The sequence below is a fragment of the Oryctolagus cuniculus genome, chromosome 7 (genome assembly GCF_051225735.1).
Source record: "Oryctolagus cuniculus isolate XC-2025 breed Fujian yellow rabbit chromosome 7, ASM5122573v1, whole genome shotgun sequence".
NCBI lineage: Eukaryota > Metazoa > Chordata > Mammalia > Lagomorpha > Leporidae > Oryctolagus > Oryctolagus cuniculus.
This window is the reverse complement of record NC_142873.1, coordinates 149,583,128-149,603,732: the sequence shown is the minus strand read 5'-3', so window position 1 is coordinate 149,603,732 and position 20,605 is coordinate 149,583,128. Positions and strand designations below refer to the sequence as shown.

Sequence of the window (20,605 nt, the reverse complement as noted above, 5' to 3'; positions counted from 1 at the left end):
TGCCAGCCTGGCCTCAGCGCAGGTTAAGGCTGAGGTCTGCGTGATGAGGGAAGTGTTCTAATGGGTCCCAAATGACCTGAGAGCCTAACCCGCCTTACGAGTCCCACAGCTGCAGGAGGCGCTTCCTGGCAGGCTGGGACTCCACAGTGGGTCACCTTGTGGAATGAAAGGATGCGGAGACCAGGGTGCACCCCACAAGTCTCCACCTCTGCTTGGCTTGGCACACTTCAAGCCCTCAGGCTGGGTCGTCACCTGCTCACAGTTTACCAAGTGTGTTCACAACACAAGACTTCTTTGTCTCTTCCCCAGCTCCTCACCTCTGCCTAGAATGAGAGATGCTGAGACAAGGGTGCGGGTGAACCCAGTGCACAGTGTGGGATGTACCCAAACGTCCCTGCTGCCACTCCAATCTAAGTCCCAGATGGCACCTCTGCTTGCACAAATCGGGTTAGTAAAAGGAAGGCATCCATGGGGAGTGGTCTGAGATAGCAACATATCATCACGTTAAGTAGAGAAAGAGGCTGGATGGATTACCCAGTCAAGGCTAGGCCTCCCCGTGCCTCCGAGACTCCCTCCCCACCACGGGCCTTGCGTCTCCTGCTTGCCCCTCTCGCCCAGACCTGTGGGTGGCTCGCAGCCCTCAGGTGTTGCCGCTGCCCTGGGCCATCCTGCTGTCACCGCACCTGCTCCTCTGCTCCCTTCTGGTGCGTGAGCCCCGGGAGAACAGGGCGCTCCTCGGTTATTCTCAGATGTCCCCCAGTGCTGGAGAAATATCGCTGATCTCGGGAAGGATTCCCTTACTGACCCACCAAGGCAGACGCGTGATTTAGTAGCTCCATAGGCTTACCTTTTTTGCGTTTTTACGCATGAAGACGACACTTTGAGGGTCTGCTATAGGCCTCGTGCCCAGACAGTGAGAGGAAGAGACAGAGAGAGAGGTCGTCCATCTGCTGGTTCACTCCCCAAATGGCCACAACAGCTGGAGCTGCACCAATCTGTAGCCAGGAGCCAGGAGCTTCTTCCAGGTCTCCCATGTAGGTACAGGGGCAAATTCTACTGCTTTCCCAGGCCACAGCAGAGAGCTGGGTCAGAAGAGGAGCAGCCGGGACGAGAACCAGTGCCCTATGGTACACTGGCGCTTCAGGTCAGGACTTTAAACCGCTGCGCCACAGCACTGGCCCCAATAAGAGCATGTCTTATTATAGACTAGTGACTTCTAAAGGAGAATTAATAATTTAAGTGGCTGAGAGAAATACAAACAGTTTGTGTGGCCTGGTGGAAAGAACATAAAGTAGTTAGCAAAGTCAGGGAGCGAGTCTTAGATGAGCTACTAGAGCTAATAGTAATAAAGGGTATGGGAAGGACATGTGTAATCAATGGGTTTCTTTGAGCAGGGTGGTAATGGTTACTAGCAGAGTTAAATCAAAAGGTAGATGTTCCAAGCTTCATTATCGATTGTTATCAGTAGGTATTCTGATTCTTTGCAAAATAACCAGCACGTTTTTTGTAATTGATTTTGATATAGTTGAGCATCACTTTGAGTCTCTGTTCTTGTATCTCAACTATCAAGTAAATCTTTAAAATCAAAAATTGTTACACAGCTATGGAAATCGGGATTAGGGAGAGGTTACCCGGGTTACAAGGTCAATGGTTTGAAGTGGATGGGAAACAGACTTTGTTATCATAAGGAAGAATCATTAACTCTGTAAGGATCACTAATGAGTAGACATTTGCAGAATTTATGAGAACAGCAAAGAATGTGTAAAATGAACTTCGGGTGTAACTTAGGGTATAAGAATGAAGTCTGGTGTCTCTCCTCGGAGCCATCAGCCTTGCTGTGAACGTGTCTCTCATTCCTCCCCACACTGAGGCCTCCCAACCTTCAGGAACCCCTAGACCTGCTCTACGTGGACTCTGGCAAAAAGAAAGAAGAAAAGAGAGAGAGAGAGAGAGAGAGAGAGAGAGAGAGAGAGAGAAAGGAAGGAAGGAAGGAAGAAGGAAGAAGACAGAGAGAAACCTCATGTGGAAGCAAGCTCAGCTCAGCAGTCATATGGCAGTGACACCCACATCGGCAGTGACACCCACATCGGCAGTGACACCCGCATCAGTCAGGGAACAGCGAGGACCAAGAGTGTGAAACCTCCCGAGGTCTCCCACCCTGCCTGAAGGGCTTCCATGCCCAGGCTGAGGCCCCTGTGGCAGTGTCACTCACCTGAGCCCGTACCTGGCCTTGAACCAGCTTGCATGCAGGGCTGAAAATCTCCCTGGAGCCAGGGTGCTGGACACCAAACCCATGCTGCCATTCCCCTGCTTCCCCACGGAGCACAATGTGCCACACCCTCATCCTCACACCTTCACCCACTCCTACGAGCAGGATTCTTCCCAAGCCCACATGCAGCAAATCAACCCAGGACTGATCTGAGCTCAGGAGCAGTGGGCAGGTGTTGCCTGGCAGGAGTCCCAGCCACCAGGAGCTTCCCTGCCGCCCAGAAACCTTGGAGCCTTTAGATAGAGCACAATCCTGGTGGAGACAGGAATCCTGTCCTTATGGGGGCCCAAGTGAAGGCCATCTGTAGGCCAAGTCTGGCCATGCTGAGAGAGACAGGACTCAGGGGCGGTAGGAGAGCTCGAGACTGGCCGTGCTGTGACCTGGGCTAAGTAGCTGAACTGCTCTCAGCCTCAGTCTCCTGTCCTGGGAGACAGGGGTAAGGAAGGCTGCTGCTGTGACCGCCCTGCATCAGTAGGGCACGTCTACATAGTGCTCCCTGGGTTCCAGGTGTGGCCCTAACTGCTCCATCCACATGCACCTGCTGTGGCGATGTGATGGAGCCAGCCGCTGCCCACTCTTGAGTACTCTGGAACGTGGTGGGCTGGCTGTTAGCCAGGGGCAGTTTGTAATCAGCTGTGGTGTGTTTACAGCACGGGAACTGACCTGGGTGACAAATCCAGACTTCTTTTGTTTACTTTAAGACCTGGTTCCCAGAACACCAGAGAAGCTGAGTGATTGATGACGAATGTTAACATGTTTAACCTGTATCCTCTCCTAGAAGGCGTCATAACAGCTGGATGCCGAGGATGGTCTCATGTACTCCTAAGTACAACCACAGTCGATGGTAACGGCATCCCCGTTTAGCCAACGAGAAACTGAATGGTGGGAGGAAGCAAGCTGCCTAACAAACAGGACTAAAATATAATCTTTAGCAACTTGACACACGAGTTCCAGCTGTACTCTATTGTGGGGAGCAACTCGGACTAGACTGTTACTTGAATTAAGACTTATTCTATGCATCTGCTCTCCCACAATATGGCGCTGGGAGAGGAGTAAACAGCTTCTACACAGCTGCCTCTCGCCAACTTGAGTGATGACCTGCAGGAGCTGATCCTGCTCCTGATTGGAGGAGAGCAGCGTGCTCGGCATGTGGGTAGCAGAGTTGGGATTGGTGGAAGAGGACTATAAAGGAGGAGAGAGACAACATGCACCAGGAACATCTATCTGAAGGAACACCTGTGCAGCCCTGGAGAGAGCCGGCCAGCGGTGTGCCGTTCCCCCGCGGAAGTGGGGAAAGTGGCAGGGGGAACCGCCCTTCCATGGAGGTGGAAGGGACGGTAGCCAACCCAGGAAGAACCAGCAGCGAACCCGGGAAGGGCCGAGCAGACAAAAGAACAGCGCAGGGTCCTGTGTCGTTCCTCCACGAGGACGGGGAGCGACATAATGGTGCCATGACTCGGATATGAAGCCTAGGCAGGGTTTAGTGTCGTTCCTCCATGAAGAGGGGGAGCGACACTCTACCAGCTCAGTAGCGATCATCACATGTGACAAATATTAAGCATTTACTGAGTGGTGACACTGTCTTAAAGATTTTGATACCTAACAGGTGCACCCCAAACCCTCCAGCCCCCTGGGGCCATTTCTCCTTGAAAGGCTCCATCCTGATACCATGGGAAGTTCCAAGTGTCACCTGCTAGTTCCAAGGAATCCCAGGGGACTGCTGCTGCCTCTTGTCACCCCTCAGTGTGAGTCCCAGCTCTGTCCAGCACAGTGTGTCTTGCTGGCTGACCTCTAGCAGGTGTCACAGTAAGATCAGCATAATCCACCACCTGGAATAGGTGTAATTTCTTTGTGTTGGGAACATACAAAGTCCTTTCTCTTAGCGCTTTTGAACTATTGAGTGCATAACTGCCAACCATCATCCTACAGGGAGCTATAAAACATTGGTAGTGACTCCTCCCATCCAGCTGCACCCTGGACTCACCAAGTAACCAACTCCCTCCCCTCAATCCTTCCCAGCCTCTGCTCTCCCTCTATAGAATAAGTGATTTTAACTTCGTAGAACAGGGGGAAGGAGCAATGCTGGTCTGTGTGTGTCTGGCTTATTTCACTTCACATAGGGACCTCTGGGTGGACGTGTGTCAGGGCAGTGACAGGACCTCATTCTCGGGAGAGGCTCCTGAAAGCCCTGGAGCAACCTCGGGGCCCAGCACTGCAGAGTCACAGCGGTGCCGACTCACTTCCCAGTCTCTTGGTCTCCTCCTCTCAGCCACAGGCCTCCCACCATGTAGGGCATGGGAGACCCTTCTCTGTCATACCTGCCTCCCTGGGACCCCCACACCCACAGCCCCCACAGACTGCTGACCCTGACAAATTGAGCAGCTTCAGGCTGTGGACCAGAGAGGCCAACATTGCTGGTTCTCTCTTGTACTCAGCTAAGCGGCTCCTGATTGCCCAGCTGGGGGTGAGCTCGTTCTCACTCGTTCCCTCTCTTTGTGTCACACTGACTTTCAAATAAATAAACAAGTTAATCTTTTACAAATAAAGAAAAGGCAGGAGTGGGATGCAGCAGGAAGGGCCCTGGGCTGAATCTGGGGTGCCGTGTCCTGAACAGCTCTGGCCCCTTGAGCAAGCACTAGCCCTTCTCCCGGCCACACGAGCAGGTCTCTAGCAGGCTTCCTCTGATAGAATTCTATGGAATTCTATCACTTCAACCCACACGCGCACTTAGGATCTGTTCGGCACCTGCTTATGTTTGTGTCTAATCTTCCCCGGCAGGAGCCCCAGAAGCCCTGGCTTGGAGGGGCCACCTCCTCACCCCTGCCTTCCAGGATCCAGCACAGCCCTGGCACTTAGCAGGCTCACTGCATGAGTCTGTGCTTGAGGTTCCAGGTCAGGACGTCTGGCATCTGCCTGGGGCTGGAGGCTCGGCAGCCTCCCCTTCCTGTAACAGAGGCCCTGTCCAAGACTGCCATCGCCCTGACCACTGACTCCACGAGGAGAACGCCAGGGAACAGAACCAAAGGCAGAGGCCTCCCTCGCCTTGGCCTGGTCCCGGGCTTCTCCCAGGCAGAGGCTGAGCCTTGGGCCCAGCGGGCGAAGCCCTCTCTTGCGGAGTTCGGCAGAGCTTAGCTGCTCTAAGCCAGCAACTCAGGCACCTGTTTGCTTCTGAAAGCACCAGCCACAGCCCAGAGATGCATGGGCAGGGAGGGCAGCTGGGGTGGGGAGCCCTGGCCATTCCCACCTCTTCTTCTCAAGGTCTGGATGATGGTAGCTCCTTCCTCCCCACTCCAGGCCTCTGCAGTTTCAGCCTAGGTCATTGCTAGTTTGCTCTGGGGATTAACGAGAAGGTCTCCTGTTCCGTGCCCACACCGTATTCAGGGAACTCAAAGACAGGCTCAGCTGCAGGACACAGATGGAGCTGCCTGAAGCCATGGCCAGCTCCGTCCCCTCCCTTCCTGGAGGGTGGCACCTGCATCTCTGACCACTTTGCCGTGCAGGTTGGTCTGAACCCTCCCAATGACCACACCTGGCACAGCATCCACAGGCATTCGTTCAAATGTCACCCCTATTATGGCTGCACACTTAATTAACGTTTCCATCTTGCTTTTCGACTCTGTGCTGATCCATGTAGCTCAGGTTCCATCGTGTCGCTGGTGTTTCATTCTACAGGCGCACCACGATCCACTCATTCTCCTGTGATACACATGTTAACTTACGGCTTCTGCGTCGTTATTTCGAGCAGTGCTGATGTTGCAGTCCACGTCAGGGCGTGAGTGAAGCGTCGAGGAGCGTTCCAGGGAGAGGCCGCGCAGAGCAGTGGCGCTCACTGTTCCCTGTGATCCACAAGTTCTAATTCCAATTTGGGGTGAGCAACTTGACTGTGGGCTAGACCAGGTGAGCGTGGGAGTTTCTGGATCCCATTGTCCCCCTCAGCTCTGTGCTCCCCGTGGCCAAGTCCTGTGCTGAGTGCTTACTCTGCTTGAATTCTCACACAACCTGTGCAAGGGAGGGCCTGGTGCTGTCCCCCTTGTGTTAACTGAGGCAGGGAGAGGTTAGGTCACCTGCCAGGGCCTCAAATGTTCTGTGGAGCCAGAATTCAAACAAACCCGGCTCTGATCCCATCACCCGCATTGAACTCAGAGCAGAGGGGCCCCAGTACCCTCTACTGAGATGTGGGAGCAAGAAGGCAAGAAGGACTGGTCCCAGCGAGGACTCCTGATGGAGGTGCCCGGCCCAGGGGTCCAGGAATGTTGGGAGCCGTCATCAGGCAGCAGGGAGCCTGGCAGGAGGAGGCCTGTGGAGTTGGGCACCGAGGCTGGCGGATGCGGCTCTGTTCCTCCTTCACCTGGTGACCACTTCTCTGCCCCGCCCCGGGGCTGCCTGGCCTCCTCTTCTCAATTCCCTCCCCCATCAGTCTGCTGCCCACCTTTCTCCCAAATTCCCCTCTTTTTTATTCATCTATCAAAAGGTGTAAAATTTGTTTTCACTTACCTGAAGACAGAGAGAGCTTCCCTCTGCTGGCTCACTCACCAAATACCCACGACAGTCAGGGCAGGGCCAGGCTGTAGCCAGGAGCCCAGAATTTCATCCCATGTGGTGACAGGGACCCAAAGAGGGGTCCGACACCTGCATCTCCCAGACGCACGGCCGCAGGGAGGGGGTCTGGAGCAGAGGAGGCAGGATGTGAACCAGAAATTCCACTACTATGCTGGTGTCCTGGGTGGCATCGTAACTGATGTGCCAAAGCCTGCCCTACAGTCTTTCTATTGGGCTCTCCACTCTCTGTGTTCCCCAGTTCCCCATCCATCCATCCATGCATTTACTCATCGACTCAGCAGTCCATCATCCATTCATATATCATTCATTCATCTAACAAGAATCAAGATCAACCCCCGTGCCAGGACACTGGAGTCTCAGAGATGCATTGCCTGCAATTGGCGGTGAGTGCATCCGTCCCACTGAGCTCCACCCTATGGAGGGGGTGGAGCCTCTGACACTTGTCCTCCCACCCAGAGAGAGCCTGGAGTGACCACCGTGGAGACCACATCAGGGCTGAGAGTCCCGGGACTGTGGGAAGGGGCCGCGGGGACTGCCCTCAGCTCCTGCCTGCAAATTAGGTTGGCAATTCCATTTAGGATCTTCCAGTTTGGGGTTCTCGTCAGACACATTTAATGTCCTGGCCTCTTCCAGGCCCCAGTCACAAGGCTGCGGTAGGCAGCAGGGAGAGAGGAATTTGCTTTATGGTGGGAGGGGGGAGGATGGACAGTGGGGTAATGTGGATATGGCTCATGTGGGGGAGGGATGTGTGGAGTGTGTACAGGCAGGTGCCAGGGTGTGAGTTCTGAGTATGAGCTTGTGTGCTGTGTTCTGGGTGTGGGGAGAGGAGCAAGGCACGAGCCCCATCTGGACACAGCAGGTGCTCGGGGGAAAGTGTGGGAAGGTGAGCAGCAGCCTCTCACACTGGGACGGGGCATCTCTGAGGCGGGTGGGTGGGGCCCTCTGTCCGTGACCCACTCTGTCTTGCTGCCTTTCCCTCCTGGTCTAACTCCCTGCTGTCCTTCTTCCTGGTCACCAACCAGTCACACAGTCCACTCCCGGGTCAGTGAAGGCAGCCGCCCGGGAGCAGAGGCCAGCACACCGAGGCCAACAGAACCCAGGGGTGGCAAGAGGCCGGGTTGGTGGTGACGGCGCCCAGCAGCTGAACTAACCAACCCGTGGCTGACCCTCCTTCTGGCTCACAGAGAAAAGCTATAGCGCATGTGGCTGTGTGACCGTGGTCATCTGTTTCTGAGGCCAAAGCTCACTATGCATACAGCCCTCTCCAAGGACAGGTCCCTTGGGAAGGACAGAAGGAGAACCAGATGTGGCCAAGCCATGTAGTGCACAGTACTGGTGCATGTGAGTGTGTGTGTGACAGAGAGAGAGATGGAGAGACAGAGAGAGACATTGAGAGAGAAGCGGTGTGCATTGAGCCCACCAGGTGCCAGCCATGCAGAGCTGCCTTGTGTCAGGTTTGTGAGCTCGCACGTTTCTCACGTCCCACTTGGTCCCTCCATCATGTCCTGCATTGACAGAACCAAACCAGTCAGCAGGGAGAGCACCAGGCAGAGGGGTCAGGCAGGTGGAGGATGCCCTGTGCCACTGCTGCTGCGCCCGCGGGCTGTGAGCTCCCAGGGGAGAGGGCCTCACCTGTCTTCTCCGTGGAATCTCGCAGGGACCAGGAGTGTGCCCGGGATCTCGGAGGTGTTCAGTAACTCTTGGCTGAGTGTGTGTGTGTTGGCAGGGCCACAGAATATGAGCAGGGAAGAGGGGGCTTCCACCTGCAGCGCCCCCATAGGGTTGGACAGTGGCACAGCTGAGTGTCTACCCACAAGGCCTTGAAGAGGAGGCCAACGAGAGGGACTGAGATGGCACGGTGGCTTCCGAAGGTCCTTCTGCCTGAGCCCAAGCAGTGGGCCAGGACCCACTGGGACTACACAAGGGTAAGGGTGGGAGACATCTTATTCAGTTTTGTTTGGAGTTGGGGGGTTGAGCTCCCCTGTGTTCGTGGGTGACCCCTGTCAGCCCTGGGTTTTCTGGGGCAGGAGCTCCCCACGAATCCCCTTGATCACATGGTGTTTGGGACCCTGTCTGACCCAGATGCGCCACAGTGGGCTCAGGCGATGTCTGACCCGCCCCTCTCCTCGGGAGCCCCATCCTGGGCCCCGCCCCCTTCTTGCTCAGTGCAGGGCCTGGGGAAGGTCTCTGGGTGCAAAGCTGAGCAAATAAACACGCCCAGGCCCAGAGGGAGTGCAGCCAGGGAGGGCAGGGCTGTGTTATCACCATGTGGAGGTTTCCCCACACTGTGCCTGTGAGCACACGCTGTCCTCGGCCTGTGTAGATTGTGTCTTGAGGGGTAGACATAGCTGTCCACCCCATGCCTGATCTAAAACAGAAAAAAGCACCTGCTACATTACGATTCTTTGCTGGAATCTCCCCGGGGCTTGATTTCATTGGCAACTGGTGCTGAGGACTCTGCCATGTCCCTGCGGGTGAAAACACAGCTCCTGCCATCACTCCCCAGCCACACTGCCGTCTCCCACCTTCATGGGGTTTGCAGAACCCGGAGCAAGGAGGCCTCAGAGTTCCCTGCAGGACCCCGCAGCTGTCTGCGCTCCATCAGGACGGTGTGTGCGGGCCAGGGGGAGAGTTCCCGGGGGCTGTGCCCGCCATGCTGACGGCGACCGCTGGGCGATCGTGGCCCAGCAGCCCCAGGGCTGGCCACCGCAGGGCCTCCCTCTCTGTCTCCCTTCACACTGCGCTGCCCACCTGTCTGTGGTCCAGAAAATACATCTCCACATTGCGTTGCTTGAATTCTTTAACAGGAAATTGTAGGAGTGGGACTGTTTATCCTAGCAGACATGACATTGGAGATCCTGGGTTAGATTCTCAGTTCTGGATCCTCACTAGCCCCTGGCCAGGCAGGAGACCCCGGTTGCAGGAGCGATGGCGCAAATGATAGGGTTCCTGCCACCCATGGGGGAGAGCGGGCTTGGGTTCCTTGATGCTGGCTACAGCCACAGCCCAGCCTCGGTCATGTAGGCGTTTGCAGACACAGCAGTGGATGGGATTTGTGCTTGCTCTCTCTTGCTCTCTCTCTCTCTCTCTCTCTCTCTCTCTGCCTGTACCTCTCAAATTAAAAAGTGTGTTTGTGGAGGTTTAGTGAAGCAGTTAGATATCTCTTGAGGGCCCGGCATTGTGGCACAGCAGGTTAAGCTGCAGCCTGCGGCACCAGCGTCCCACATGGGCACTAGTTCAAGTCCCAGCTGCCTGACTTCTGAACCAGCTCCCTGCTAATGCACCTGGGAAAGCAGCAGAAGATAGTCCAGTTCCCTGGGCCCCTGCCACCCACATAGGAGACCAGATGTGGCTCCAGGCTTCTGGCTTCAGCTCGGTGCAGCCCTGGTATCAGCTCTTTGCATAGTGAACCAGATAATGGAAGGTCTCTCCTCCCCATGTCTATCAAATAAACAAATATTTTTTGAAACATACAGACCCCTGAGTTTCATATTGCAGTGCACGTGGGTCTCAGTAGGCTCCCAGTTCCAGCTCCCTGCTGATGCGCACTCTGGGAGCAGTGGGTGATGGTTCAAGCCCTTGGGTCCACACGGGAGCCCCAGATTAAGGTGCAGTCTTCAGGTCTCAACCTGTTACAGCCTCAGCTGTTGCAGGCATTTGGGGAGTGAACCAGCGTAGGGGAGACCTTTTTGTCTGTTTCTGTCTCCCTGCCTTTCAAATAAATAAACACATTTTAAAAGGGTGTTAAACTTCATACAATTCTCTGGACCATCCTTCCTATTCTCCCTCATCTGTGTTTGTAGGAAATGTCCACACGTCACTGGGACTCACTCTTGGCTGATCCATCTTCCACCACGAACTACACACACGCATCTATTACATTGGTGGACACCTGAGTGGCTTCTAGGTCCTCACTGTTGAAGATCGAGGATGGCGTCTCTGAGGGCACAGGTGCAAGAGCTGCTCACAGGTACAGACGGGGAAGTGCGACTGGGACACCAGCTGTGAGTTCAACACCAGGAACCACCTCTGTGTTGAAGTCAACTCTCTCAACCCCGCCTGGACTACTAAGCTCCAATCTCTCATTATAATAAGACAAACCCAGGCCTCAGGACTTTGTATTTGCCATCCCTTCTACCTGTAGTGTGTTTCATGTGGACTTCCTTTGGCTGGCATTTTTTAAAGATTTTATTTATTTATTTGTCAGATTTACAAACAGTAAGAGAGGGAGAGAGAAAGGTCTTCCTTCATTTGGTTCACACCCCAAATGGCCACCATGGTTGGCGCTGTGCCAATCCAAAGTCAGGAGCCAGGTGCTTCTTCCTGGTCTCCCATGTGGGTGCAGGGCCCAAACACTTGGGCCACCCTCCACTGCCCTCCGGGGCCACAGCAGAGAGCTGGACTGGAAGAGGAACAGCTGGGGCTAGAACCCGGCACCCATATGGGATGCTGGCACCACAGGAGGAGGATTAACCAAGTGAGCCATGGCGCTGGCCCTGGCTGGCATTTTTTAAAAATTTAGTTTCAGGCCAGGGTTGTGGCAAGGCAGATTAAGCCACCGACTGACATCCCAGCATCCAATATTTGAGTGCCAGTACCAGACTGAATGATCAGTTTCCAATCCAGCCGCCTGCTAATGTGCTTGGGAATGCAGTAGAAGATGTCCCAAGTGCTTGGGTACCTGGCCAGGAGACCTGGATGGAATTCCTGGACAAGCCCTGGCCGATGAAGCCATTTTTGGAATGAGCCATCATGGAAGCAGAGAGCTGGGCCTGAAACCAGTACCCATATGGGATGCCGCATTGCTGGCTGCAACTTAAACCACTGCATCACAACAAATAAATCTTTTGAACACTTTTAATTTCAATTTATTGGAAAATCAGAGAGAGAAGGCACTCTTTGATTGACTGGTTCATTCCCCAAATGGCAGCTACAGCTGGGACTCAGCCAGACCAAAAGCCCAAGCCAGGAACTCAGTAGAGTCTGTGGGTAGCAGGGACCCAAGTCCTCCAGCCGTCCTCTGCTGGCTGCTAAGGTGTGCGTTAGCAGGAAGCTGGATCAGGAGCAGAGTTGGGGCCCACACCCAGGCACTCCCGTTTGGAGCAGGGTTGTTGCAAGTGGCACCTTTACTATGCCAAACACCTGCCCCTCCCATAGCTGGCTTTGCCTCTCCTTTAGGACTCAACCAAATCCTGAACCCCCAGCCCCAAGGGCACTTTCCCTTGCCTCCCCTCTGAATGACCACCCACTCCCACCCGGGCTCCCACGCTTCCTCTGCTCCACAGCCCCGCCCTCGGGGTGCCCACAGCCTTTGCAGATCAGGGTTGATCTGAGGTTGTCTCCCCGCGGCACTCGGCCTGCAGAAGGAGGAGGACGGTGCTGTGTCAGCCACAACACTGGAGCAGGGCCTGCTCTGCATACAGCAGGTGCTCAACCAGATCTCGTCCTTGAGGTGGACATGAATACCGACCCCGGGATAGAGTTGGAAAACTGAGCTGCAGAGAAGAGAAGCCAGGTGCCAAGGTCTCAGAGCTGGGAGGTGGCACGGGCAGAGTCGGAATCCAGGTTGAGGGGTTCCAGCACCCGTGTTCCTTCCTGGAGGAGGTGGCTTGTTCTGACGCCAACTTTCCATCCTGGTCCTGTTATCAATCAGCCACCTGGTGTCACCTGTGGAGCCACCTGGTTCAGAAAACCCTGGGTCTTTCCATTGGTTCTCACTCCTCCATCTGCAGGGGGTGGGGGGCTGTGACCTTGGACATGGGAGAGACCTGGTGTCCCACCACCTGTGCTGGGAAGGGGCCCAGTCCAGCCCCCTGCCTGCTTGCACTATATTAGAACGTGGGCTCTGTCGCTCGTCCTCTCTCCCCACACTCACGATGCTCCAGCTGCTGAGCGCCCTCCTGCTGGTGGCCCTTGGTAAGAACCCAGCCCGGTCTGTGCCCTGCGCTGCCTGGGCCAGGAGCCCTGAGATCTGCTCCCCACCCTGGTCCCGGGGTCCCAGGCCCTGCTTCCATAGGAGGGGTCTCAGCACGTACCCAGCGTATGACAGTGGGGGCTTTAGCTTGGTGCTGGGGAGGAGGGGGAGGGGAAGCAGGGGATGGAGCAGCTCAGGAGGACTGGGAGCAGCACCCAAGGGGGTGGTGGGCATCCTTGGTGGGGGCAGTGATCAAACCTAAGTGGAGAAGAGCCTGGCTCTGTGCTCAGACTGCGAGGGATGGCATTCCCACTCCTCTGATGAATGCTCCAATTCTCCATCCATCACTCTCCCCCACCCAGCGCCATGGCCTGTGCCCAGCCTTATCTCTCTGCCTTGTTGCAATGCAGCTCAAGGCCACCTCCTCTGAGCAGCCTCCCCAGACTGACAGTCATGGGAACAGATCACATTTATGGAATCCTTACTAAACGCCAGGCAGAATTCTTAGACATTTCTCTTATACGACATCATGCAATGTTCCTCCCAGCTCCATGAGATCAGTACTATTATTGGCCCCATTTTACTGACCAGCAAAATGACCTAAAAACATTAAAGCAGCTCATCCCAGAGCAAGGGACCATGCTGTGTTCTGAACCCAGGAAGTTCTATTTCAAAGCCTCCACTCTGTTAAAAAAATTTATTACTCATGTATTTTATTGCAGAAGTAGAGAGAGACAGACCAACAATGATTCCCCTTCCTCTGGTTCACTCTCCAAATTCCTAAGTGAAACCAGTAGGCAGTAGCCAGTGGGTGGCAGGGACCCGAGTCCTTGGGCTGTCACCGCTGCCTGCTGGGTGCCCATGAGCAGGGAGTTGGAACTGGCAACGGAGCCAAAACAGAAACCCAGGCCATGGGTGTTCCGTGGAGTTCATTACACAGCACCAGGCCAGCCTCCACTCTCACAGCAGCCATCACCTTGGTGAGGCTCGTGGTCACCAGGCTCTGTTAGAGTCACACCCCGTCCTCCTGTCGACGGAGGTGTGTTTTCATCTCCATCCTGGGGCTCCTGGGGCTCTGGAAGCCCCTGCTCTAGTCCCCGTGCTCGCTGTTCCCAGTGGCTGCTGAGGTCAGAGAGGCACAGTGACTGGCATGGGTCACACAGCCTGTCAGTGGCACAGCCTATTCCCTTGGGGTCCATCTGGCTCAGTGATTGATGCCTGTCCTCTCCTCTCCTCTCCAGCCTCAGCCTCTGGCCAACCTTCCTTCCGCCTGTCCATCCGGGTTGTCAATGGCACCGAGGTAGATCCCCATAGCTGGCCCTGGCAGGTAAGAACAACACGAGCTGCACGGACCCCCGCCCTGGGCTCTGGACGCCGAGTCTGACTGCAAGGCCTCCAGTCCTGACCCCAGGGCTCCCTCTCCAGCCCCCACTTCAGCGTCCCAAGGCCGGGAACCCTGGAACAGTCTGCGTCATGTACAGGTCTTCAGGTCCTACCTACAGCCCTCACTGGGCTAAGAATGAAACTCAATCTGGGGCCAGGGAAGGCTTACTTGAGGGGTGGTGCAGCCTGCAGGGCTGAGGTGCAGAACAGGGAGGGGTCTGAGAGGCCAGAGGGTCTTGGGAGCTCTTGGGGGACAGAAGGATTGGGGAGGCCCTAGAGGACAGAGAACATTGGAGTCTCCAGGAGTTCACAGGGCCTGAGGTGGGGGACTGCAGAGCCACAGTGACCCCAGTGGAGAAGTGACAGGGCCACCAGGAGCAGTGGTGCAGGTCGCACACTGCACATTGAAGAGCCAGCTCCTGTTTCCTGTGTCAATGGCGCCCTCTTGATTGTGCAGTGCACAACCTACACAGCTCACTCGCTGTGAGTCTGGCCCTCTCAGCGTGTTTCTTTCTGGGTCTGCAGGCCATGGTGCTGTATGAGGAGGACGGGAACCTGTACTTCATCTGTGGCGGGACCCTCATCGACCCTGACTGGGTTATGACTGCCGGCCACTGCTTCCCGTGAGTTCCCCTTCTGCCCCCTGCCCTGCCCTGGTCCTCGTCCCTGTGGGAGACCCAGGCAGCCTGCGCCACTTGCTGGCTATGGGAAGTGGGCGTCAGGCACACACTGACCTCCCCTCCCCTGGCAGCTACACCGGGACCTACTGGGTGCTGCTGGGCGCGCATGACATAACTAACCTAGGGGACAAGGAGCAGATCATCCCCGGGGAGGAGATCATCGTGCACCCAGACTATGATGACAACGACGCGTCCAAGGGGTGAGTGAGCTCCCAGCCGGGGCCTGGGCTCCTGTGCTCGTCCCTCCCTGACACCCAGCTGCATCTAGGGGACTCCAGGAACAGCGGAGAGGGTGCGCAGCCCGGGCCCAGCCCCAACACTGAGCAGAGCCTCGGAGACCCTCAGCACAAACCTCCTTCCATGCAGAGGGGGACACCAGGGCCAGGGAGAGGCAGGAAGGCCCCCACCGCTGCTGGGCTCCATGGCTCTGCAGCCCAGAACCCTCAGGCACCACCCCAAGTCCAAGGTTTCCTGTGGTCAGCAGAGGTCCATCCGGCACAGCTGGGTTCCTGGCCCTGGGGATGAAGGAGGAGCACTGGGTGGAGAGTCAGGCCCCGGCAGTCACTCTCTGAGTGGCCTGGGTGTCACGGCTCTGCCTGGGCCTCAGTTTCCCCTTGGTCAGAGGCTGACCTGCAGCAGGGCTTCCTGGTGGTGGTGACGGGCGGGGAGGCCCTGCTCAGCCTCACCTGTGTGCTCACCTGTGTGTCTGGGAGGCTCCGCTTTTTCTGTGAGAGGAGCACAGGAGGGGGCGGAACCCTGGGAACCACAGTGCAGGAGGGAGGGGCCACCGTGATGGAGACCCCGGCCCGTCCTGGCGGGGCTCTCGGGGCCAAGGGAGACCAGGGAGACCCAGGCGAAATGTCCCGAGTGACAGCAGCAGAGCCGTGGTGCCCAAGGTGTGGTCTGAGGGGCAGCGGCACCAGCATCCGCTGGGACCCTGATAGAATGTCAGACCTCAGGCCTCAGACAGACCCTGGACTCAGAAAGCCTCGGGCGGGCCCCGAAATTTGTGTGGTTTTAAAATTTTTTTACTAATTTATTTACTGAAAAGCGAAAGTGGGGGGCGAGAGGGGAAGAGGGAAAAGAAAGAGAGAGATCTTCCATCTATCTACTGGTTCCTTCCCAAATGTCTGCTACAGCTGTGGCTGGGTTAAGCAAACACAGGAGGCTGGAACTCTATTCGTCTCTCCCACGTGGTCGCTGAAATCCAAGCACCTGACCACCACCTGCTAAGCCAGGGTGCACGTGGGCAGGAGGCTGGAATGGAGCCGAGCCTGGATGGGAACCCAGGCACTGTGTGTGGGTGCAGCCGCTTAAGCCCTGTGCCGAGTGCCCGCCCCACACTGTGCTCATGGCCCCCCAGGGTGTCCTGATGCACCTGCAGTGTGAGGGACACAGGTGGACACAGGACAACTATGAAGGGCAAGGGCTGGCGGGGGCCAGGAGGCCTGGGCTGGGAAGTCTACTCTGCCTTGAGATTGGATCTGGGGACAAAGGAGCCTCAGGACCCCAGAGGTGAACCCCTGGAGCAAATGCCAAGGAGGGACTTGGTCCAACTGGAGCGCCAGGCTGTGTGTGACTCCTCCCTCCCACAGCAATGACATCGCTCTCATCAAGCTGTCACGCAGCGCCGAGGTGACAGAGGAAGTCCAGCCCGCCTGCCTTGCCCCCCGTGACTACATCCTGCCCCCCGGGACGGAATGCTACATCACCGGCTGGGGCACCACCTCCAGTACGTGCTGACCGGGACAGGGGCAGAAAGACAGGGTCTGGGTCAAGGCCAGGGCTGTATAGGTGCCCAAATAATGCAGGGCCCTGGAATTGGTGGGAGGACAGTGCCCTTCTGGTCAGGAGAGCAGTGTGCTTCATATGTCCCACCTCTGGGAAAGTAACACTGCCCCCAGCCCCCACTCATTGCTCTCTGTCCCCACAGCTGGAGGGTCAGTCTCAAATGTTCTACTGGAGGGGCTGCTGCCCGTGGTGGACTACGAAAACTGCTCCCAGCCGGACTGGTGGGGCTCCACTGTGAAGGAGATCCATGTGTGTGCCGGCGGTGGCAACGTCGCTGGCTGCAACGTGAGTCAGCCCACACCTGTCCCAGCCCTGGGGCCCCTCTACTATCTCTGTGGAGGTTGGGGGGGAGTCTTATTCCCTGCCTCCAGGCAGGCTCCTGCCCAGGAAGGACATTGGGGAAGTCTGTGCCCCACAGACAGCCCTGACCCTGGCCCCGGCCCCTGGCTCACCTGACCTGGGGCAGCCACCGTCCCTCATGGTGCTCAGGCGGCCCTGGCAGCACAGCAGGGGGCACTGGCCCAGGACCTCCCAAGTCACCCACGCTGTGTTCTGAAGGGACCCTGAGCCCCTGTGTCAGAGGCGCGCGTGAGCATCACGTCCATGAGTGACTGTGCCACTGGCAGTGGGAGCCGGCGTCTCCCGGGGCTTCCTCTCTGCAGTTGTGGGGCTGAGGTCAGCTCTGTCCCAGCTCATCCCAGCAGCTCCTGTGGGACAGACCCTGCTCCCGGCTCAGAGGAGCCCCTGAGGCTCAGAGGTCAACACTGAGGGTGTGGTTTGCAGTCCCCAAGTTCAGGATCCCTTCCTGACCCTCAGACACAGCTCAGCCCCGCCCCCTCTGACTGCTGCAGGGTGACTCTGGGGGACCCCTCGTCTGCCGCATAGGAAAAGGCGTTTGGAAAGTCTATGGCGTGGCCAGCTTTGTCTCCGCTAAAGGCTGTGACACCCCCCAGAAGCCCACGGTGTTCACCCGAGTGTCGGCCTTCATTCCCTGGATTATTGAGGTGAGGATGGGGCAGCAGGGAGGTCTGCAGGGTGGGGGCTGTCCTGAGAGGGGCTGGGGCACAGGGAGGAGGGGCAGATCCTGGAAGGAGCTGTCGGGGTCCTGGGAGGGCAGTGGGGGAGGGGCCTTGGGGACATGGCAGAGGGCAGGGGGATGACCTCTGCTCTGTGTGGCCCCAGGAATCCGCAGGCTCTGGGTGGAGTTTGCACCTCCTGACTCAGGAGGACTTCTCAGGGCTGTGCTCTGGTCAGGTCCTTACTTGTCACAGAGCAAAGAGGGCCACGGCGCCCCCTGCTGGGGGAGAAGGGAAGTGAGCCATAATGGTGAAGGCTGGGAGAGCCAGGGGAAGCTGAGCCCCTTAGTGTCATCTGAGGACAGCTGGTCAGAGAGGGTCAGTGTTGTCCATGGTGACTGCAGTGAGCACCGTATAGACTGGGTAGATGAGCACCAGGACTGGGCTGGGGCCTTGGTTATGGTTGAATCAGGACCCTACAGGGTGAGTGCTGGGATCACCACTCCCATTAGAGAGGGCAAGTCACTCCCCCAGGGCCATATGGAGAGTGAGTGGGGGCTGGGAGCTGTTCCAGTTCCACTGACTCCAGAACCTGTCACCCTCACTCCACTGTTCTGTCCCCTCCCTGTCTTTTTTCAGACCGTTTGTAGCAGCCTCAAGTGCCTGTGCTGACCCCACGTCCTGTGTAAAGAATAAAGAGCTCTCTCAAGTCCCGAGTGGATCTGTGTCCATCAGTGACTTTCCCCTTCCAGGTCCTAAACCTGAGAGCTGATTTGCAGACGAGGCCAGAGCCCCCTCTCCTGGGAGGACCAGGACTGCAGGAGAGATTTTGGAATCCCGGTGGGAGAACAACCCTCTTGTTTGTCCTGGGCTGAGGGTTCTCTCAGTGTGGAAACTGAGGCAGTTCCAGGAAATTGGGACAAGTAGGTCACCCCAGGACAGAGCCCCCAGAGAGCAGTGGCTTCTCCATGCAGACCTAACACAGTGACCCCTGCGGGAGACTGAGCCTGCGCCCTCATGCCTTGTGGTACACTGGAAGGACCAGAGGTTTTCTGCTTCCATTGACTGGGAGGAGAATGAGGCTGTGGTCATTCACTCATTCAGTATCATTCATTCCTTACTTCAGAGGCGGGTTCTGAGAGGGAGGGGCATGTGGATGTTTCTCTAAAGTTGTTGATTATTAAACAGAAGCAAGCAGTCAGGGGCATTCAGTGAACACTGACTGGCTGCCTGGCAATGACAGGCTCAGGGCTGGGTGTCCACGGGGGAGTGGGACCATCCTAGTGAGAGCGCTGGCTGCAGGGCGAGGAGGCACCCACACAGGCACAGGGACGCGGCCCGACAAGCAGTCCTGGAGGTCAGAGCGCCCTCTGCTGAGCAGGCGGAAGAAACACACACGGCCCAGTCCCTGCAGCTCCTGTTCCTCCTGAGCTCCCAGAATGAAGAATGAAGCTCCCCAGCAAGGACACGGTCAGTCCCTGTCAGTGTGAGCGTGTTCCCTTCCTCTAACGGGTACACTCTTGCATCCAGTGTTTGGTGAAGCAGGTTACGCCACGGCTTGCAGCACTGAGCTCCCAAATAGGCACCAGTTTGCATCCTGGCTACTCCGCGTCAGATCCATTTCCCTTTTAATGGGCCTGGGAAACAGGGGTAAATGGCACAGGTCCACGGCCCTGTCAGCCATGTGAGAGACCAGTGTGGAGTGCGAGTCTCCTGGCTTCTGCGCTGGACAGCCCTGGCTGTTGTGGTCTTATGGGGAGGCACTAATGGATGGAATATCTTCTCTCTCTCTCTCTCTGTCTCTCTCTCTCTCTCTCTCCCCCCCCCTCTCCCCTCCTCTGTCACTGTTTTGCAAATCAATAAATTAATCTTTGACAAGAACAACTGTCTATCCCTCTGTAGCTGTATCTATATCTATCTATATGTGTTTATATACTATTTTCAGAGGAGCTGGTGTTTGATCTGGTGAGTAATACACCCGTGTCCTACACTGTAGTTAGTGCCTGGGTTCCGCATCCTGGGGAGAACGTGTGGGGCTTCTGGAACCACAAGACACTGGTCTTTCCGACCGAGGCAGACACACAGGACTGGTGACCAGTAACCTGCAAGCGTGGCCAACCAGAGCAGGGCTGTGTAGGCTCAGGGTCCCCTTCCTCCTGAGGGTCGGAGAAGGGCCGTTGGAGGATTTTCCAAAACAGCTTCAGGATGAAGGGCACGGAGCTGTGGTGGGCAGGGGCGGGCCCTGCAGGGGACCTGGGTGCAGCCTCAGGGGAGGGCGGGGAACTGCTGTGACCCCTTCTCACCACACATGGGCAGCAGAGAGTCAGGAAACCTTGGCCAAAAACTGCCAAGGATTTGACACACATAAGTTTTCCTTTTAAAAATTCTTCAAGGGGCCAGCATTGTGGCATAACAGGTAAAGCTGCTGCCTGCGATGCCTGCATCCTGTATGGGCGCCGGTTCAAGTCCTGGCTGCTCCACTTCCGATCCAGCTCCCTGGAAGCTAGATAGGAAGCAGCAGAAGATGGCCCAGGTCCTTAGTACCTTGCACACACGTGGGAGAACTGGATGAAGCTCCTGGCCCCTAGCTTCCATGTGGCCTGGACCTAGCCATTGTGGCCATTTGGAAGTGAAGCAGCAGATAAAAGATTTCTCACTTTCTTTTTCCTCCCTCTTTCTGTAAGTCTCTCTCTCAAATAAATAAAATAATTTCAATAAAAAAATCTTCAAGTCTCATGAATTCAAATCTTTTAAATAACATCTAGTTAATAACTTAGTTTTCTGGGAAGGGCATTTGGGCACAGTGACTTAAGCCACCTGCTGTGGATCAAGTATCCATTGTTCAAGGTCTCCACTCAGCAGCTGCAGACTCACTAGGAAAACCAATCCGGATCTTGTTCTCTGGTTGAAAACACTACCAGGGCTCCCTGTGGGCCTGGGCGCCTGCCCTTCAGGGTTCTCTGCCCCGTCTCTGCCCCACCTCCACAGAAGC

At 56.3% G+C, this 20,605-nt stretch overlaps 1 protein-coding gene across 1 annotated transcript; it reads left to right on the top strand.

Annotated features, from left to right (window-relative positions):
* The first annotated feature begins 12,686 nt into the window (after positions 1-12,686).
* On the top strand, positions 12,687-20,320 carry LOC103350299 (chymotrypsin-like elastase family member 3B). Its single transcript, XM_089299209.1, has 8 exons — positions 12,687-12,745; positions 13,985-14,070; positions 14,652-14,749; positions 14,878-15,006; positions 16,402-16,538; positions 16,740-16,882; positions 17,449-17,601; positions 18,253-20,320. The coding sequence occupies exons 1-8, from the start codon at positions 12,706-12,708 to the stop codon at positions 18,283-18,285; spliced, it is 819 nt and encodes a 272-aa protein (XP_089155335.1). The 5' UTR covers positions 12,687-12,705; the 3' UTR covers positions 18,286-20,320.
* Positions 20,321-20,605: the final 285 nt, after the last annotated feature.

Coding starts and splice junctions, on each gene's coding strand:
- LOC103350299 (XM_089299209.1), top strand. CDS start 12,706: ATGCTCCAGCTGCTGAGCGCCCTCCTGCTGGTGGCCCTTG. Junction 16,539..16,739: donor CGGCTGGGGCACCACCTCCA/GTACGTGCTGAC, acceptor CTGTCCCCACAG/CTGGAGGGTCAGTCTCAAAT. Junction 16,883..17,448: donor GCAACGTCGCTGGCTGCAAC/GTGAGTCAGCCC, acceptor TGACTGCTGCAG/GGTGACTCTGGGGGACCCCT.